Source organism: Hydractinia symbiolongicarpus, chromosome 12 (assembly GCF_029227915.1).
Source record: "Hydractinia symbiolongicarpus strain clone_291-10 chromosome 12, HSymV2.1, whole genome shotgun sequence".
Lineage (NCBI taxonomy): Eukaryota > Metazoa > Cnidaria > Hydrozoa > Anthoathecata > Hydractiniidae > Hydractinia > Hydractinia symbiolongicarpus.
This window is the reverse complement of record NC_079886.1, coordinates 20,248,825-20,270,741: the sequence shown is the minus strand read 5'-3', so window position 1 is coordinate 20,270,741 and position 21,917 is coordinate 20,248,825. Positions and strand designations below refer to the sequence as shown.

General features: G+C 34.6%; 1 protein-coding gene across 2 annotated transcripts; it reads right to left on the bottom strand.

Moving 5' to 3' along the window:
* Positions 1–1,252: 1,252 nt before the first annotated feature.
* Positions 1,253–21,447, bottom strand: LOC130622264 (uncharacterized). 2 transcript variants are annotated; one of them, XM_057437706.1, is made up of 6 exons: positions 21,444–21,447; positions 4,861–4,903; positions 3,380–3,430; positions 2,945–3,161; positions 2,324–2,553; positions 1,253–2,179 (listed from the first exon to the last, which is right to left on the bottom strand). In XM_057437706.1, the coding sequence occupies exons 2-6, from the start codon at positions 4,874–4,876 to the stop codon at positions 2,085–2,087; spliced, it is 609 nt and encodes a 202-aa protein (XP_057293689.1). In that variant the 5' UTR covers positions 4,877–4,903; positions 21,444–21,447; the 3' UTR covers positions 1,253–2,084. The 2 variants fall into 2 exon arrangements, with proteins under 2 accessions (XP_057293689.1, XP_057293690.1); XM_057437707.1 differs by having other exon boundaries at positions 2,324–2,382.
* Positions 21,448–21,917: the final 470 nt, after the last annotated feature.

Here is a 21,917-nt window from a genome sequence, read left to right as displayed (position 1 = left end):
TTGGAGACGGGGATACGTCCTCTTTTGTGGATGTGACAAAGGCGAATGTATACAAGCATCAGAATGTAGAGCCTATAAAACTTGAATGTGTTGGACATGTTCAAAAAAGGCTTGGCACACGATTGCGAAACTTGGTAAAGGCGCACAAAGGAACCGACACACCTTTAGCAGGGAAAGGCAAATTGACAGAAAAAACAATTAATTCTATGCAGAATTATTATGGAAATGCCATTCGATCTAACACAGATAATCTTTATGGTATGAAGAAAGCGGTGTATGCAATATTGTTTCATTATACCAATCTTCCGAATATTAGTACTCGTCATGTTTTGTCCACGTGGCAGTGACAGCTGGTGTAAGTACTGGGCATTAGATAAAAAGGATTACATTCCTAATTCATCAATACCTGTATGGATAAAGGATTTGATAATGCCAATCATTATAGATCTTCAATCGGATGAATTGCTTTCAAAATGCTTTCACGGTCAAACTCAAAATGCGAACGAAGCTCTGAATGGGGTAATTTGGTCGCGTATTCCAAAAAGAGTGTTTGTTGGCAAACCATCATTAGAAATGGGTGTCTATTCAGCTATAATAGCTTACAATGATGGTGCTAAAGGTGTTCTAGATGTTTTGAAATGTTTGGTTTAAGTGGTGTTGTATCTGAAGCTTCTACGTCACACGGGAACAAAATCCGAATTAACCGCATGAAACGAAAGTCCTCGGAGAAGGGGAAAAAACGACGTAAAACATTAAGATCCATCAAAAAGGGATTCATTGACGATGAAAACTTGAAAGATAGTTATATTGCTGGAGGATACTAAAGTTTTTCTCATTTTTAGGATCATTTATCTAGAATTTTCATGTTACTATTTTTTAACGGCTTTTTTCTTTTTCTCACTTTTTTTGTCATTCACGAGACTTCCAAACACAATTATTCAACAACTACTTCTCCAATAGACTTGAAATTTTGACAGGTTGTTCAATGATCTTGTGGAATCAAACAGATACAATTCAGGAATAAGGCATTAGAAATTTATTTATGTTTTTCTGAAATTTTCAAAAAACAAATATTATTTTTCATATAGGTTATCCTTGACAAAACCTATCTGTTAATTTGTTACTTAGACCATCTTCAATCAGTGTGTGAAGTTTGAAGACTAACTGTTGAGGCTAGCTTGAGTTATCCTGTTTCTCAATGTGGGCCGAAAACAGGGCTTTCTCGGGTATTTTTCCGCCATTATGGATAGGCCACATGAAAAAAAAAAAATTTTTTCAAGTTTTTTTGTCTTTCAATCTTGAGTATGTTTGAATTTTTATAGAAGATTTGTCAAGATTATTATATTTAAAAAAAATTGACATGTTGGTGTTGTACCACCTTAATGGGTAAACAGGGGATAAAATTAAATTATTTTAACCATAACGACCCCGTACGGCTTCTAAAATAAACAACAAATATACCCTCATGTGGCAATTTTTTTAAGTTTAGTAAATTTTAGAGTAACGCCACGCTTTAGGGAGACAATGCATGAGCGATAAGAAACCCGTGATTTTAGTGCCGTAAACTGACATAGTCACTCACACAAGCTTATTATAATGTAGGATATATTTATTTGTTATTCTCATAAAGCCTGTTCAAAATTTCTTATCGTTCAAATTCGTCCTGTTTCTCCTTACAACCTTTCAAGCTCTGTCCCTTCTCTCGAAGATCCGCTCTAAAACTCTCCTTCGCTCGTTTTACAATTATTTCTTTTGTTTCCCGCATTCATCCCATTGTTTTAAAATTCTTGTGCGTAAAGTACTTGTGAAACTTCACATCGTTAATAATTAATTATCTCCAACATCCAGCTGATAAGAACGCATTAATTACGGTGATGTCTTCCTTTCCTGCGACGGAAATGTTTCCCGTTGCACTGACTTGTGGCACAATAAATTTTCAAAGGCGATTGTAAAAAGATTACGCGGCAAATGTCTAAACCACAAAACATTTTTAAGAAGACTAACAGTCAAGTAAACGATTCGCACAATAAAATTAAAACTGCGGGTTTTTTTTTCAGGGAAAACTAACGTTTGTTTTTTATTTCTTATTTTATATAGTGATTCACACGTCGAATAGTTGGTTTCACGTCATTCTCCCAGATAAGATCTTCACACTGCGGAATAAATAGTTCGCCATTTTCTAAATCAGAATTTGTATATATGATCTTAGCACATAAATTTCTTGGTATGAAATATTTTGCATTAGCATATGTGATATACAAACTTAAATTCAAATTCTGCGCTCGTACAATAGACTACAAAAATATAAAATCTAAAATATTACCATTTTGAACTTGTGGCCGGACTTGAATCGAGTTATCATAATTTTGTCCAATGCTATATCTACAAACAATAACGGTTTTCTTCAATGCATTATCAAAAGCTACACAACATCCCACTTTTGTTGAATCCTTCCAAACCACTTGGGTAAAATGACCAACAGTATGAAATAAATCATGGTTGTTTTTGTAGATTTCAGGATTTACAAAGTCGTAGTTTCTAATTTCTTCATAACTGAAACAATAGCAGTTAAAAGATACCTAAGTCATGGAACCAAACAGCTAGTGACGTTTTTAACACTTAACGGCGAGCCTATAGTTAGAGCACCCTAACTCCCAAGAAAGAGATTGTTATTACAAGTTCTCCACACGTTTTAACAAGAAAATAATCCGGGCTACCTAACGGTATCAAACAAGAATCATCTGGATGTTTTCCCCAGTCGCCAATGGCAATTTAAACCTTTAAAGGAGAGTTACTTTTCAGTCAAAAACAGGCGCGCGTACTAAGGGTTAATTATTACTCCCTATTTTCATTAGTAAAACCAGCTTTCTTATTTTTTTGTAAAAAAAGAGAAAAGAGTAATTTGAAAGAAACTTTTTAACACATTTGGCATCTTTCTACTTACAATTCTTGGACAGCTTGGTAGACCCGATGAAACTCTGGATCACCAGATATTACGTATAAATTCTCACCATCATGAATACGTTTATCGTGCATAAAACAATTATTTTCTATCAAGTAGATTGCCCAATTCTTGGCATCTCTTGCCAGTCTTTCATCCCAAGATAACGTTCCAACTCCATGATATGATCGAACCTTGTTATGAGCATATAAACAGGCGTCTAAAAGATAATCACATCTTAAAATTATAGGTAAGAATACCTTATTAGTATAGCAGAGTAGCTGTAGTAACGTAATGTTACCACTATAAACAATTAATCAAGGTTATATCGTTTTCCAAGGTAAGTTGATTTAAATTTCAAAGGATTAATTTCACACAAAAAAAGACATGAAAGAGGATACATAACGTGAGAAGCAAAGGGGAAGATGAAAAACAAACCTTTATCTTCACAAACATAAATAGGTTGTTTGACACGTACTTGTTGACCATCTAAAACAATTACCAGCAGTTGTAACGATAGAGCAACATATGATACTTATTAAACATGACTGCTATTTGCTGCCAGAGAATGGTATTGGACAAAAATAATCATAAACTTGCAAGCAAAATAATATCAAAATGACGTGCCTGTGTTAAATAAGAAATTGGCTTAAAAATCCTTCTACATCTACATTATAAGATCTTATTAGTTTATCTTAAAATGCCATGTTTAACAGTGCGAAATACCAAGGACAGTGCAGTTTTCAGCCTGCTTTTTGGCTAAAAACAGCCATAAGGAGGTCTTGCTTTCGGCCATTTCTGTTGTTCACGAAATTCATATCCTTAGCCTAGAAATTCTCAAGCCTTTCTATATTAGGACTAATATACGTTATGGATAAGTAAGAAAATAAATTTTTCAGTATGCTAAATGAACCTGTGCAGTAGGAAATCATATAGGTACCGGTTACGATGTGAAAACAACAAGACAAACAACAAGTTGAATTAACTGTATTCTTCTAAAACACTAGGGAAATGAATATTATGATGGTATTAAGCTACATTCACATGTACGTATTTTTTTGCGTAAGAGCGTACACAAGGGAGAATGTTAATTCATTCTTTCACGTTACGTAAAAATTTTCACGTGACACAACCTACGTAAATAACGTCACATCTTGCCTGCAACTTAAGTTTTTATGTCAGGTTCTTTACGTAGAAGGGTCGAAGAAAGAGAAAGCTTTCGATTTGGGATTGAAATTTGATTACACAGCGTAAATTGCATAGCTACAGTACACACGAGAAGTTAATTTCAAATCAATTAAAATTAACTAAAAAATTCCATTCGGATGGCAAGTTTAAACAAAAACACCAGAGATTTGCCTGTCTAAGTTCGTAGTTCGGATCCAGTTCTTATTAAAAATTGTTGGTAACTAAATTTTGTGCAGGTGGAATACTTTCACCGAATAAAAATCTTTACTGATAAGGTCACAAATTTCCCAAATTTTGCAAATATTAAAAATTTTTTCGTAGGATTTTTGCAAAAATAAATTTCCAAAAGGCGATTGTCATTTTTCGCGAAGATTTAATTTTGCGATAATGGCAAAACTCGCAAAAGTCTCGATATATAGAACACAGAAATAAAAAATGTTAGAGTTGCTTTTAATTATCACACACTTAGCATTTTTTGAAGACAAGTCTTAAACTCACGGAAAAATCCGCTAGGATGCCCGTCTTTTAAATTTCATTTCTAATTTGACCGTCGCAACAAAATGGATAAAATTATATCGCCTTTGTTATTTTGTGTGCCGAAGCACAACTTTATTCTTGCGCACACACACACACAACGGGTATTAGAGATTCTCTTTTTTTTAATGTATTGTTTTTACAAGTTCTCATAAAACAAAACCAGATGACCATATTCTTATATAGAAGAAACGTACCTGGTATATTAACCATCGTAAATATGGATTTGTTATTTAAACTAAAATAAAAACGGATAAACACGCTTTATCAAATTTAACATAATAGTACTATAATAGTATTATAATAGTTAACATAATAGTATGAAAAAGAAATAATTTCTCCATTTTCTGCTAAAGCTAAGAGTTTTGAATCCGTTGAAAAACATAAAAACCAGAAAATTGGTTCTTAAGAATAATTTCCATAGCATCTGTTGTAACTACTTCCAGCGAGTTTGCAAGTAAATGAAAAAAGAAAATAGAGCAGCTAATTAAATACAAAAATTTCTGCAGTTATAAAATTAGTCAAGGATTATTTCTTTTCCTCTCAAAGAGAAACCTGCACTTCCACGTGCGTGTTTCAGGTAAAAACCTTGTCTTTTATAGCATTTAAGGATCAAATTTTCAAAGGAAAAGGAGAGCTCTAATTTAGTCATTACACATAGGTTACAATTACTGCCCACGTGGCGAAACTACATTGATTAATTCTGCTCCTGCTTTATGTCACGAGAATATTTAATTGACATTACCACATTTTAATCCATGCCAGAAATGAATTTTTTTGGCTCGAAGGAAGAGTAACATTATCTTCTGATCAAAGATAATTAGTGATGTTGATGGCATTTGCTAATTAACAATAGATGTTATAATTTGTTTACGAAACAAACTGATAAATTGAATGTTGTAATTAGCTTTCCATGCAGATTTCAATTTCACATCTCCTGCAACATAAAGAAAACATTAAATGAAGAAGGTTTTTACAATGTTTAAAAACTAATGATCATATTTTGACATTTTGTGCAGTGACATAAGGTCCACTACCAGAAATTTACTATTTTGGGCGAATCTAAGCGGATTATCATTATTTAGCCTTTAACTAAAAAGTGCAATGCAATGCCTTCGCTAATTTTGAAAAAGCTATTGACGTCAGTCAAAATGTATTGACATCGTGCCGTAACGTCTAGAACGTTGATAAAAATTTAGTTTAAAATCATTTTGCAAATTAATTTAAATTTTTTTTCTTATCTGTAGAAAATTGCAAGTTACAAGATGATAATGATTTAATAAAATCAAACGGCATTTGCCGAATTTGAAATTAGTTATTGTTTAATTATTACATAACATTAAGATAAGGTATGTTAACGTATGAAGTATTTACATAGTTTTGTGATTCGCTGAGTTAGCTTATCACAAATGTTCCGGTAGAGCAAATTGTGAACACGACTACGTTTTGTTTCTCCACAATCTTATCTAAATTCTTGCAAACAATTTTAACTGCATTTGCACAAGCTGAAGTCATTTCGTGGTGATAAAAGTGTAAATTTGAGCCAAATCTTTGGAATTCTTACTTTCAATTAACTTTAAACATCTTAAAACAATCTAAAAGTAGATTCTTTAATTACTTTGATGTTTTTCGAAAAAAGCGCCTAATAATCGATATATTTTTTAGCCATTCTCCGAAATTTTTACTGGATGAATATTTCGGAACTTCAGATCAATATTATCGATTTTTGTAAATTCACGGCCAGTTCCACAAAAGTATATTTCTCCCTGCGCTCTTGCCTTAATCAAACAGTTACAGGGAAGTGCGTACGGACGAAAAATTCACGTCTTCAGGGTGGAATAATCAGTAGTATGTAGGAAAACAATCGCGAGCCTGATCCACGAATCGTGTCAGCTTAAAAATCGACCAATGAAAGCTGTATAGTAAAGGAAGTCAAGCACTAAAAATCATTAAACTCGATTATACTGCGCATAATTGTCCTTTAGAATTACAAATCTATTCTTGAATTTTCGCCACTTATTAAAATCTGAAAGCATCTCTTTTGGATAAAAGGAACAAGTTGAGGCAGCTATAAAACCTTACTTGAAAACCATCACAGACCCTCTGAACCAAACTTTAAAATAAGTTTTTGTTGTGTTTTTTTAAAACAATTTCAATTATTTTCTGGTCGACACCTGATGTAACCAAGTTTTAGTAAGGCGATAAAAATAAGGTGCGACGAAAACTTTCACTAAAAAAAGTTTAGGCTGATAAGATTTTACTGTTGATCTATTTGTATAATGACAGACCGTGGCCTATTTAACATTAAAATAGTAAAACCAAAGTGAATTATAGTAAAACTAGCCGAAGTCCCGTGGAAGAATCCACTGAATGTCTCCATGAAATGCATGTAAGGGATACCAAATGAAAACATACAGCCTGGTAATGTGAATTTTTAAAACTTAGAATCCAACCTCTATTTTTTAAAAAAGTTTTGATACTTGTTTTATTTATTTTGTCATTTCTTGTAATTTTATGTTTTATTTATAAACCTGAAGTATTATTTTTCGTGTTTTTTTAAATCCTTATCCCCGTATGAGCATATTTCGAAATTAGCCATCAAGGAGATGAAAAATGAAAATTCTTAAACGTATATTATCTTGAAAATATTTTTTTAAAGGAAACTATTGAAGTTTAAGATTCACCCAAAGTTTCGGTCTGGATTTAAATTGAGAAAGAATGAAAATTACAAAGTGCACGCACAATGATAAACTCGACCTTTAATCAAGTTTTCTAAAAGGGTGATGGTGAAATAAATCTGTCAGATGGACATTGAGATTTTATCAAAATTGTAAGGTAAATGATTGTCGTATCATTTCTTTCCCTGGGTTTTTATCTTTCTTTAATAAAATGTGTTTTACCTTCGATTAAAGAAATATTTTGATTAAATATCCAAAAATAAAAAGTCAAAAGACTTTTGAAATGTCCATCCGACAGATTTACCAATAAAAAAAGTTGGGATCTCTTCCTGTTAGTTTTTTCTAAGAATTCGATACGCTAAAAAGTATCGACGTTTGTGATGGTCAACACGATACATATCAATAAAATGTTCTCAGAGATGTCATTTTCTTTTAATTAACACTTTTTTATCGTCTATCTGACAGAAATTGCATAAAAAAGTGTAGTTTAGTGATGTGAAAGAAATGTCCCTCCGACAGATTTATTTCAACACTGAACAGCGTAACGTATATTACAATTATGAAGCACAGTTGCGAAATATTCAATTAAAACGTTGTGACACGTATGTTTCTGTGGATTTGAGCAAGTAAAACAAAATATATAAAGTTTAAAATAGGCTTATAATTTTCGAACGCCTGAAGAAACATTCGAACATTCGAAAGTAAAAAGAAACATTCCATTTTATAATGTTTTTTTTGTAAAGAACAAAAAAGATGCAAAGTCATTCCGCCTGGAATCGTTGGTTTACAAATTTACCGCAGCAGCTTAAAATTATTAAAAAAAAACAATGGGAAAGCCAAGTTCAAATAAGCCAAAGAGTGCAGCAAACAAAGAGTATTTGAAGAAATACCGTGAAAAGAACACCGACAAGTATGAAGCCACTGACAGCAAAAGAAAAAAAGAAAACTTAGAGCACATGAAGTACTTGAAACCTAGCAAGTACGAAGAGCATCTAGAGAAAGATAAATTCCGGAAGAGAGAATATAGAGAGAAAAAGAAAAAGGAAAAAATGAACGAACAACAAGCCGCCACAGGTAACCAAAGGAAGATGAAAACAAAGAAGTTACTACTCCAAATGTTTTTTCAACAAAACAATCTTTTTAACGTAGTATTAGCCAAGTTGAGAAACTCATACCCAAAAGCTCGAGGAAAAAATCTGAAGTCATTCAAGTCTTAGCTAATAAATATAAGCTCAGAATTTGTTTGACGCAGAGGAAAGGGAGAAAAGAGAAGCTCATGAACGAAGAACAAATATCATACCTGAAAGAATCTTTCGAGCGCTCTGACATCGTCTATACAAACCCAGGCCGAAAGGACAACGTTTATCTTAGTAAGGTTGATGGTGAAAAAATGTACGTCCAAAAAAGATACATACTGTGGACTCTCCGAGACTTGTTTGAAATACTGAACGTCGAATTGGATACTGAAAAAACATTCACTTTCAAGCAAATGTACAACCTTGCAAATCGCGAAAGCAAGTGATACTTCAAAAGGATATCCCTGACACGTTATGTCTTTGCGAGGTCTGTGAAAACGGCTGTATGATGGCCAAACAATCGAATTTTTAAATGTTGTTCGAATGATGTTCTGAGGAGAGAAATTGTTGATTTAAATAAAATTGCCCTACAGCGAAAGCTACAAAAATAAACAACAGGATGATTTCCAAAGTGCCTACTTCGGACAGAGCTGCTTCAGTATCTTTACTGCTAGTGTGTATTACAAAATAAAGGGGTTGGATAGGATTGTGAAAAGACCTATGACTATAATCAGTGAAAGTAGTGACCATTCGAAAATCGCAACAATGTCTTACATCAATATGCTGGTCGAAGAGGAGGAAAAATCGATCGCTTTAAAAAATGCAATTTTTCGGAGTGAACGTTGCGCGGCTCAATTTCGTTCGCGCTTTGTAATGCAATTGAATTTTAATGAGGCCCATCACCAGAAAGGTCCAATGGATGGAATAGGTGGAACAATCAAGAATATGGTCTATCGGAATATTAAATCTGGAAAGATTTTAGTAAATTTTGTCCAAGAATTTTATGACGCGGCCAACAGGCTAGTTCCGCCGATTACTTCATTGTTCCAAACGGAACTCATGGATGTTCCTGATGATATCGAATCAGCACCTAATATCCCTGGCACGTTGAAAGTCCACAAGTGGTCACGGGATACAAGTGTTGCTGGCGAAATCAAGTTTGATTTCTTTTATCTTTCGAGTGATGATACTCCAATTCTGACCAAAGCGTATCACAAAACAAATCAATGTGGTCATACCGAAAAGGAATATGAATAACTTTTTTTCATAAAAAACACATGTGCAGGTTGTGCCACTGTTTACAACCAAAACAGTGAAACGATTGGGTGAAGTGTTCAGTTTGCCTTCAATGGTTTCACCAGTCATGTTTTGGAAAAAAGGCTTTTTTTATTAGATAATGATTTATTTTTGATATTTCAGTAAATCTGTCGGATGGACTTTTATATTTTAGTCAAGCATATAGTTTCGTTGTACGTTTTTTTTACCAAGCGCAATCCATTCTATGTAAGCGTCTAAATCCTTAGGTTTTGAATACCTATTCGTTCTTGGCCATACTATTAATATTATCCTTTAAGATTACTTTCGAAAAAGACGTACTTTGAACCGATAAATCTGTCGAAAGGACAGATGCATTTTCGATGAATTTAAAGAAAAGTGGAATTTTAAAATCTAGTCATGGTCAGTTAGGATATTCAAGTAAAAGTTTGTTATTTTTCAATGATCGAATTTTTTTGAATGAAAAGTGCCCATCTGACAGATTTATTCCATTTATACTTCTGATCATTAGTTTTGCTCATTTATCGATACGTAAAATAACTATTTATTAAATTGTTCCAAATATAATAAGATAGCTTAAAAAACCTAATTAGTAATTTCTTTCACCTCCATTTCGATAGAAACGAAGATGTTTGAAATTAAGAAATGAGAAATTCTATCGAATCCATCCGACAGCAAAACTTATTTGTCCCCACCCAGAATAATTAATGTCATTAGCTTTTGATCTACATTTTTTGGAAAGTAGAAATTAGACCTCATAACTGGTTAAAATTTAAACATCAGCAGTGCTAATCGATTTTTAACTGCCACTTTTCAAAGTATCGATTCTCCATCGGACAGAAAAACCTATTTCGAAATATGCTCCTATACACCCTATAATAACAAATTATCGCGGAAAGATAGCTTTGTTATACACTTTTTATAAGAATCATCTTTTGGTTTTAGCGTCCTAAAAAGTCCACATTTTGTGCTTTTAGTAATTCTTAAAGCGATTCTTAAATATAATTGTTAAAAAAATGGACTACACCCTTTTTTGCGAGCAAACGGCCAACCAGAAAATATTTTTTAAACTCTGAGATCATTTCACTAGAAAAAGTATAACAAATTTCTTAATTTTTACGGGTTCCAAGAGGGATATTCAATCAAAATCATGATTTTAACGCAACAAAGAGACACTTTTATCAACATATATACAAGAAAAGATCTGTTCGGTTGGAATAATCAATCTTTTAATTAGTCTTCCGATTTGTCTCGACCTACTCTATTTTCGCTCAATTTTTTGTTATACCACAAGGCATGTGTGAAAAAAAATTCTTAATTTTTTGGAGGGCGACTAGACTATAAAAAAAACCTTGTAATGCGTTAGTGTTAGGGTTAGGCTTTATCTTAATATCCTTGTAGTTTGTCTATCTACAAAATGCAGAGATATCTTGTTAAAATTATCTAGTGTACCGCTATTCTTAAATCAGGGTTAGATGGCAATGCGACTGTTGTTTTGGAAGACCTTGTAGCAAGTTTTTCGGGTTTTTTGATTTTACAAGATTTTGTGTGATTTGCGGAAGATTTTTCAGGGGTTTTTGATTTCTTACATTCCATATTTGTAACAGAAGAAACTTCAGGAATGATTGGGGCCTTTTCAGGCTCAACCCAAGTGGTAGAATTTCGAGACATCCAGATGTAAAAAGAAGCACTCATGGAGGTAAAAGTTAGGGACTTTAATAGAACGTAAAGGCTTGTTAGGGAAACCAAGGCGACGAAAACAGGTCCTTACTGATTCTGAACAGAAACCCCTTGCACCCACCTCAATGGCAAATAAATGCACGATCCATCCATTGTTTTTCATAGCATAACAAAGTGAAGAATATTTGTTAAGCTTTCGTTTGTGCCAATATTCCGTGTTCTCTTCACATGGACAAGTCAGTTCTAACATAATTACAGTTTTGGAAGAACTGGATATTAATAACACGTCTGGGCGTAGTTGTGTTATTGCAATGTATGATGGAACAACTAAAACGGAATCTAAATCTGACAGTATTTTCTAATCGAAAGCAAGGTGAACAAGGCCTGGACACTTTGTATACCTCTTCTTAGATGATGATTGACCGGCCGGAATGAAATTAATTTTGTTGCACTTGGAAAGCTTAAGAGGTTCATATGATACCAAAAACTCTTTTAATGCCCTAACCAAAACTATAAAAACCGAGTCATGACGGTATGTGTATCTACCCTGCGTAAGGGAGGTCCTACAGGCACCAATATGTGAGAGACATTTGAGGATGGTTTCCTGCACAGAATGCAACTTTTGTCTTTCTCAATTCCCCATCTCACAAGATTGGTTGGAGAGGGAAGGGTGTCGTAGGTTGCCCCTATACAAAAGGAAGTTAGACATTGTGGCAGTGAAAGAATTGTTCTCCAAGATAAATCATTTTTCACATAAGAGCACCATTTCGTCCAATTGCTTTGCAAATGCAACTGTACAGCTCTGGCATGGTAAATATCTTCTTCATTTTCTTCAATGATATTGGAAACAAGCTTTCGGTAAGCATAAGTGCCTTTTGGTGGTACATTTTTGTGGTCTAAGAGCCCTAAGCCAGCTCGACCAGACTGATGCAAACCTAAAATCCTTTTGAAATTGAGCTGACTATCCGCCGAAAGAACTGCCTCACTAACTTTCCAATTTCCAGCTTTCAAAACTGGTACGCACTTAGACACACTAGGGTCGACAGAATCTCCTAGTAACAGATGTCCACTGATTTTGGCAGATTTGAGAACAGATGCAAGACTTTTTTAGGGGAAGAGGACAAGGCGATGTCGAGGAATATAAGGAAATGTTGGAAATTGAATGATGTAGTTTTTACCATTTCCTAATGAAAACAGAAAATCTTTGCTCTAGTTTTGTGATAGTAGATAGAGAAACTTCATAAATTAATAATGGCCAGCGGATTCTGGGAATTAACAGATGGTGTAAAAACCAACCCTTATGGACCCCTTTATGAAAGGACCTGTCTATAGCCATAAGTTTGTCTTCGGCATCATTTAGAAATTCTTGTATTGCAGCAGAATCAGACAAGGATGAGTTTATTGTTCCACCTAAAAACCTAATTGGACTAGAATGAATGGATGGAATTTTTTCGCTGCCAACTGTAAACGGTGAACTTTGGACGACTTTTCCCTTATCAATAACAATGCTGTGTGATTTAGAAGGCCTAAACGACATGCCTACCCAATCAAGAGCTGTTGTACACCTGTTTAATAAATTTTGAGTACTTGGAATTGACGTGGACATTAAGAACATATCATCCATAAAAGCTTTTATTGGGGGTTGGTCTGGGATTTTGTTTTTATTACCTTCAGTATCAATAAGAGTGGGGGTAACACACACATACTCAATAATAATATATATATATATGTTTATAGCTGCAAGAAATAGTATAATGGAAAGTGTTGAGCCGATAAAAATCCCCCTACAGTGTTGATGCCAACTGGAAGGAGCAGAAGCCGAAAAAGACTTACTCCACAGGCTGTCGTAGTATAGCTGTATGAGCCTTATCCATGATTCTGGTACACCATAGCGTCTGAGAGCCATAAAAATCAGCTTGTGCGGAACTAAAGGGTACGCATTAGCAATATCAAGCCATATGGCTAAAAGTGAAGAATGTTGTGCCTTCGCATTCTGAAGTGTGGACCAAACAAGAGACATGTGTTCCCGGCAACAAGGAACTTTTTCCATACAACCTTTTTGAATGGAAGAAGTATTAATGAAGTTGTTTTTCTTTACAATATACGATTCTAACCGCTTGGAAATCAAACTAAAAAAGAGCTTTCCCTCAACATTCAGAAGAGCTATGGGGCGAAAATCCTTTATGTTGGATGGACAAGGTGTGTTGTTTTTAGGTATATAAACTTCTGATGCAATTCTCCATTGCGCAGGAATAAAAGACTTCTTTAGACAAGCTTGAAAAATGTTAAACAGAAACGATGCAATATGAGGACAATTCTTATATACTGTGTAAGGAATTTGGTTCAGCCCAGGAGAAGAAGGATTTCTACGGGAATGTAGGACAGCTTGGAAATCCTCGAACTTTAGCTTGGAAGAATCGAAAGCTGAGACTAGATTTGGTGGTGAAGGCAATCCAGGGAGATCTGAAAGAGGTATATGGCGTGAAGGATCGTTCAAGGTTGAATGTTTGTGTGAATCCATTTCGTCCTGGGCAACGTCAAGTTTTATTGAACATTTGGGACCTAAAATATTTTTTCCAGCCTGCAAGGAAACGAACAAGTGAGGAGTGTACTGATGGGATATACAAAGAAAAGTCAGTTGGTGTAGATGGAGGGGTAACAGAAAACAGGGTAGTGTTTACTGGCCTACCTTTTATAACATGTATTCGTTCAAAAAACAATTTTTTTTAAACTGTTTCCGTGGGTTTTAAAAACAGTCAAAACAACGAAATGGCTAATGACATTAATATTGACGTTGTTGAACACAATCTCATGTCTGAATTTTAACCAAAACTTTAGAATTTTGTTATTATACAGAATAGATCTATGGTAAATCTAATATTTAATTTTTTTATGGCTCATAATTCTTTGGTCTTCCTGATTTTTTTCCCTGAATCTTTTTGAATGTCTTTCCTTGAAAATAATACTTATTAGATTTTTTATGCATTATTAACCCCGCCACTTTGATATTTTCACGGCAGGAATAATAGAGTAAATAAGTAACCTAGTTCGGGTCAAGTTACCGAAACGGAAATTACTTCACGAAAAGAAATGAACGCAACATATATCCCCTGCGAAAGTGAACAAGCTTTATGTAAAAAATTAAAGGTTTTATATACAAAAAATTCATATATAAAGTCAAAATATATAAAGTCAAAATTAATGTATAAAGTCGAAACTTTTAAAACACAGGGAGAATCTTGTTCCCATGGCCTCTTTTGCTTTCTGATGCGAGGAAACCAAAAAAGAAAGACACGGGTGTCTCCGAGAAATACAGGTCTCATTGTACAGGAAATACATATGTCAAAAACAAGTGCTAAACAGTTAACAGTTTGAACACAAGATTTATTGCATATCTGAAAACCCTAACTAGCTATGTTACCAACTGGTATCAGACTCGAGCCAGATTGTTTGTTACTGGTGGATTGGATATATATTTTTTGAGGAACCACTCATGGAGATCTGGTGGATTGGATATTTTCTATTGAGGGAACCACTCAAGGATATCTTACAGCGATGGGAATATATGCGCTTGGTATTCGCCCCTGCTTGAACTGTTGATAATACACAAGGAAAAACATATAGCTTATGCTGATGATATGTGCTGGGACGAGCTAGAACGCCTCAGAAATTGGTAGCAAATGATTATCGAAAGGGCCCATTAATTGGCTGCTATCCAGAAGCGTCTAAATCATGGCTGGTAGTTAAAGCTGACAAGCAGGAGCTGGGTAGTGAAGTTTTCAAAAACTTTAACATCAACATAACATATGAAGGAATAAAATATCTTGGAACCTTGATTGGTTCCCTTGAATACAAGAAACGTTACGTAGAAGATTTGGTTAATATATGAGTCAACAAATAACTGAGTTTATCAGCAATTGCAGAAGTTCAACTTCAACCTGCTTATTCTGCCTTTATATCTGGACACAGGCATGAATTTAACTATTATAGTCGAACAATACCTGGTATTTCAGAGTTGTTGCAGCCAACAGAAGATGTAATTCGCACAAAATTGATTCTTTATGACTATGACGAGAGAGTATTGTTGTCCCTTCCAGTGAAAATAGGATAATAATGTTGAGATCTGAAAAATGGAACATGAATTATTAAATCTTGTGACCTATGAACTTAAGAGAAAAGCTTAAGAATCAAACGTAATGATGATAAGAACTGCTTTGACGAGCAAGGAAGTTAAGTCAAAGGTGTCTACGGAAAGGAATGTATTCTGTTCAAACAAGCTAGGAGATGTAACGACAGGATTATGTCAAGGTGAAGTTGAACGAAATTGTCAAGTCAACTGGTGCTTCCAGTTGGTTAACAACTATACCATTAAAAGATCATGAGCAAGCATGAATAAGTGTGAATTTGTCGGCAGTATTTTTTTACGTACAGATGGAGTATTAAAGGATTGCCACTAATTTGGGCATGCGGCAAACAAACTTCGATTGAGTATGCATTGTCATGTTATGTTGGTGGTTTCGTGAATATTCGTCACGAGTTAAATGATTTGATGGCTACATTACTGCATGAGGTATGGAGAGATACACGATGTGGACCTCTCCTGACCACTGAAGCAACTGATTTTCCCCGTTCTGTAGTTAGACGCTAAGGCAAGAACAGATATCAGTGTAGAAAGTTCTTGAAAGAGAGGAAAACGAGCATTTTTTGATGGAAGGATGTTTAATCCCACAGTGCAAAGTTATCGACGCTAAACAATATCATCATTATATGCTTCTCACGAGAAAGAGAAAAAAAAGATCTTACAACAGGCGCATCATAGATGTCGAACAAGAGACGTTTAAATCATTGACATTTAGCATCAATGAATGTATGAGTCCAGAATCGAGTGTTTTCGTATCCACACTATCCGACATGATCGCGGAAAAAGAGATAAAACAAAGGGAGAAGTTGTAGCGTGGCTGAGACGCAAAATTTGGTTTAGCTTGATGCGTTTGGCAATTTTATATCCGCGTGGTTTTACAAGTTATTCTGTCCGTAGTATGTGTGACGTGACGCGCAAATGAGTTGGCAACTATCCGAGAAAATTGAACTGTGAAATCGATAAGCTGTTTGTTGTATTGTTATAAAGGGGTAACTTTTATTGTTTTTTTGTTCTCTTACCACGCATAAAGTCTACGCCCGTTAGTGCTATATTGTGAAAAAAATTATTTTGTTCATACACGACCAGTTAGTTTAAGAAACTTTGGGAAGAAAGAGTGCTAATTAAGATGGCTGAAAAAGTAACAATTGAGGATTTTTTACGTGATTTACGTCGACAAACTTATCTTGCAAGTCAGCAGCTGTTTTGACGCAGCCTTAATGCATGCAAGTATTGGCCGAGGCTGGCAGATGATCATCATACAACATTGCTGATTACCAAAAATAGCATTGGGGAAAATTAATAGAGCTGGAAGAATCATCGATGTAGCGCAAATGGTTTGGGAAATTCAGACCGTAAAAATAATGTTAACGTGCAATAAAGAAATCATAATGCAACTTCGGTAGTTGTGATGATTCTGGAGCTCATGGTAGACCATGAAAAATTGTTGAAGAAAATGAGCTAGAACAACTGTGTGTACACACAAAAGAAACCAACCCAATCACATGCGTCCTTTTAAACACAACACGTGCTACATAGGGTTAGATAGATTTGCAAGTAGAAACTTTAATAAATTCGCATTTTCTTTTAAACATATGTCAATAAATGTTTATTTGAAAATTAAATTTATGTAAAATGTCTGGCAATGCACAGTTTTTATCCCATGGGTGTTACAGTATCCTCTTTAAATAACGGACACTTTAAAAGGTGAACATCTGTGACTAACGGACAAATCACTTTTTAACTGGTAGTTTTCTGGTCAATTTTGTAAAAAGACAAGCAATTAGCAGGCACCTAATTAACGGAATCACTTTAATACACCAACATTTTTTTCCTCATTAAGGGACACCTAAACAGAATGTTAAATTGTTTTATGTAAAGTAATGACGAACAAGAAGTGTTTTACTCGGATGTAGGTGGAGAACAAACGTTAGATACAAGACTTTCGCCTATGAAGATATACTTGTTTTGGCTGATAATTTTTTCATTTTGTGTTAAACTACGTAAACAAATTTCAGGCAAAAGATTTTTTTGTTTCTATAGGACTGTCAAGTCATATGTACACGAACAGATCCAAATTGCAATAAACTACTGTCAATTGAACAAAGACAGCAATGATCTCAAGAAGTATTTTATTTCTCCATTTATTGGTAAATATTTTAATTTTGATTTTTGAGCCGAATCGAAAGATTGCCATGAGAATAATTATAAGGACGGGTCATAATTTTACCTAAACAGCTTTTAAAATATTTGCTATGAGAGATTGAAAGAAAAAGGGGTTCATACTGGAGTATTGCGAAGATGTCATATCAAAAAAAGAGGCAAATGCAAGAAAAACACTCCACAAAGAAAGTTTTTGAACATAATGATAAACTTATGTGGTATGTCTATTGAATAATGGTATATATATGGGTCTGTTTTTAAGCATCGAAGTTAAATTATTTGTCTGCATTTTCGCATTGAAGCCACAAACCATAAATATAGGCTTGGACTTATGTCAACGACTGTATTAAACCGAGTGCTATAATTAGAAAAACTGTTGTGGAAGGACAACTAAGGTTATGTCTTGTTTTGTCTCAACGCTAATAAAGGTGGCACAGAGGTTAAGTATTGTTACGAGGATGAAGATTCAGAGTGGAAAAATAAAAAAGTTTACCTTATTTCTCCTTACTTAATTATATTACTCTCACATTTGTGTGCATAATGAGATATTACCGTTACCATTTATTAAATGTACGCATATTTTATATACATAATTATTATTCATATTTTTATTAAATGTTCTATTTTATGTTTCAATACGTTTTTTAAAATAAAAAGAAATTTAAAGAGATAACAATAATAATAATAAAAATTCCACAGTATACCACATACTGTGGAATTTTGATTTCAAAACATATGTATACAAGACCTGGTTTTAATTGTGTTTTAAAATGAAGTTAATAATTTCACATCAACATTTCTCTAGCTTTCTAACACTGTTATCCAATGATATTAAGGAGATTGCCAAAAGCAGTAGATTAAAAGATATTTTTTGATCTTTATATTATTTTAACAACCATCCTCGATTACATATAGACAAAAAGTACGTAAATTTATTCTTTGGTAAAGTTATGCAAGAACTTGTTTAGTTAGGGTTAAGAAAATGCTGGTATCATTAGCTTTTGTCAACAACACCTTTTTAAATAATCTCTTAAAACCGCTACATGCTAATGGTTGTTACACGCTGATTGCTTGGCAAGAGAATTGAACAATTAGTTTATACTAAATCCAACTATATATTTTGGTATTCTATTACTTTTTTAATGAAACACAATGAAACATTTTCAATAATTATCTTACAGTTTTTGACTATTGGTAAACGTTTTTTCGCACAAAAGTATTTTTGCTAAAAACCATAAATAAAACTTAGTAATTAAAATTATAGTGAAAGTTAAGACTCTGGATCACTTGTCATTTCTATTTTTTTAGTACAGGAACGTAATGTTGTACTAATTTAGGTAAGGGAGTTTCTGAAGGCTAAACATGGTAATTCTTAGTTTTTCCCCAATGCATATTCTCATTTGTGATAATGTTAATCAGACTTTGTTTACCGCTATACTTTTTTCAGAACACTCTTCTTTCAAAAACATGGTGTTGGGCATGGCAAAAAGGTATGAAAGACGACCGGGTAGGTGTAACATTTGTTTAGAGACAATTTGAGACTAAATGAACCTAAAATAAAACAACAAGAAAATATTTCAATTCTTAACATAAGACGATTAATTCGTTCCGGATTTGTAGGATTCACTAAAAAACATGGTCAAGGTTTATCATATGTTTGGAGAAACATATGGACGCAACTAACAATTTTTTCATAATTCTAACCCTCAGTGCGTAATAATAGTTTACAACCTACGGAATAGTGGGCATATGCTAATGTTTAAAATAAATTACACTGAGCACAGTAATTTTAATTTCAGGTCGACGTAAAAAAATCAGACAGTAACACTTTCGGAGATATGTATGTGGCTTTGGGTATAACGGAAGATAAAGAAAATAATTTACAAAGAGGTGGATAGCCACCGCAATGATGAACTTAACCTGTTAGGTCTTTGGAAATAAGCTAGAAGTTGTACTCCTCTAGAGAAAATGCCCCTAAAAGCACAATTCTCCCTTTTTTCAAGGAATTAATTAAAAAAATAAAAAAAATAAAAAAAGGACACAACATATTTGAAAAGATGAACAGAACTTTAAACAAGGGCAGGTAGGTTTCGACCCATATTTCTAACCCTAAGTAACCTGGATGTCTAGCTGGGTCACCTCGAAGAGGTCCGCAGACGGTCATCAGCAGAAACTAGACATCTCTTTTTCCCTAAAGTAAACTTTGAACACTTTCTGTTCAACTGTGCTATTCTGTTGATCATGTGTGATCAAACCCCCCCATGTGTTCACTGGCTCTTACCTTAAAGTGTCATAATGTCTTGCCAATGATTAATATTGGCAGCTAACGAATATTTGTTGTTAAATGATATGTCATCCGTTGGCTGAGAGCGAACTCTAAAAATGTCGTCATTTAAAGCAAGGCAGGTAACAAATTTGTTATTTTTTAGGGTTCTTCCATCAAGAAACGTAAAACCTCTTCAGTTGGATAATAAGAACGTCTCCACACTGGGTGAAAACCGTTTCACTTGTACTGTCTTGATAATAAGAGCACTGCGGGCAAAGCCACCTGTCATTTCCAGACAAATTTTCGGGCTGCAAAAAACAATTAATTGAACCTGTAACGCTGTTTGATAGGGAGTGGCACAATAGGCATACCTTCCTCTCTGCTAGTTGATAAGAAGCATGCATTAAATGACGTCGTAGTGATTATAATGTTGGTGATGATATTATTTGCGATAACTGAAGGGCCTGTTAATTCACGCAAGACTTGAAGCAGTATTTCTGGGTATTAATGTTGAATGGGGTCTTCCTAATGCTGCATATCTCACGCTGCAAGGCTCTTAAGAAGGCGGAAGGGTCAACAGCTGCGGAAGACTGGGACAGCATGGACATACTCAGCATAACAGACTTCAATACAGGAGAAATAAGAGAACATTCTAATGGACAATGGAACCAAAATGATGGGATTGCAGTTAATGCTTGCAGGATGGAATTGGCGTAACAGGTGTTTCCTTTATTTATTAATCCTGGGTGAATTACTTTGCTGTGGGTAGATGGGTCTGGGCCTGCTTTAACAGGTGTATTTGACTTGCTGACTGTTGGTTGTTTGGCCTTTGGCATTAGAGGAGTGGGTATGGAATAGTTTGTTGAAATAGGGATGTGGCTGTGTTCATTCCATACCTTTGTATTTCTAGCGACCTAAATACAGAAAGAAGCTTTCATGCACATGTCACCAAGTTGACGAGCAGCATGAAAAGTTTTTCTGCGATCCAATCCCAGTCCTTTCAAACACGAAGACAACACGCGTGTACATATGGAAAGTGGCTGTTCCCATGTATCATACCGTACTGTTGTGAGTGGCATGGACGATCATGGATTTAGACATTTGCAAGCAAGAAAAAAGGGGCTTCTTAGCAGCAAAGATGAAAAGCACAGGGTTCATTTTGAACGGCAAATTTTGAGGTAAAAGTTGGAAGATTACTGGACAAATGGAATTGCATTTTACTTGGATGGTACGGATTTAGTCTATAAAACAAACCCAATCGATCAGGCAAGAGCACCAAGATCAAAAGTTTTGAAAACGATGTAAAGGTCTATTGTATACAAGTAAAGGGTCAAAAGCTGGTTATGGCGGACGGATGGCAAACTTTATTTGTGTGATATTGAAGAGGAACTACTTTGTTCATCACTGAGATACTGCCAAGCAGTGAGCGGGAATCGATCCGCGGTCCCCAGAACTGGGAGCCGCAGACGAACCCACTACACTACGTCCGGCAATATGTTAGTGATAAACTCAGGTTCATCCGGATGGTGTGTATACATATAAGTGAATATTTATCATAGCACATCCGTATTTCATTCTCAACAGAGAATGCTTCACAGTTCAGGAAAGGCTTCCAAAGTATTTTTGCAAGATGGCGATCCATCACAAAATAGCAAAGCTGCTCGTTCTGCATTTGCTCAAAAGGAGGTAGTTCTACAAGAAATACCACCCAGAAACCCTCATGTTAACCCTATTGAGAATGTTTTTCATACTGTGAAAGAAAATCAACAGAATGATGCAATACATATAAACATGGCAAATGAAAGACTTTTGCATCAGAGTGAAAAGGGTTATAGAAAACGTAAAAGTGAAAAACATTGATCCATGAAGATCCATGAAGAGTAGAATGCAGCAGACCATTTAGGCGAAAGGAGAACGACTTAGATACTGAGGTATTTTTCATTTCTTAAATGAAGCTCAGCCGGTTAAGTTTAAACAA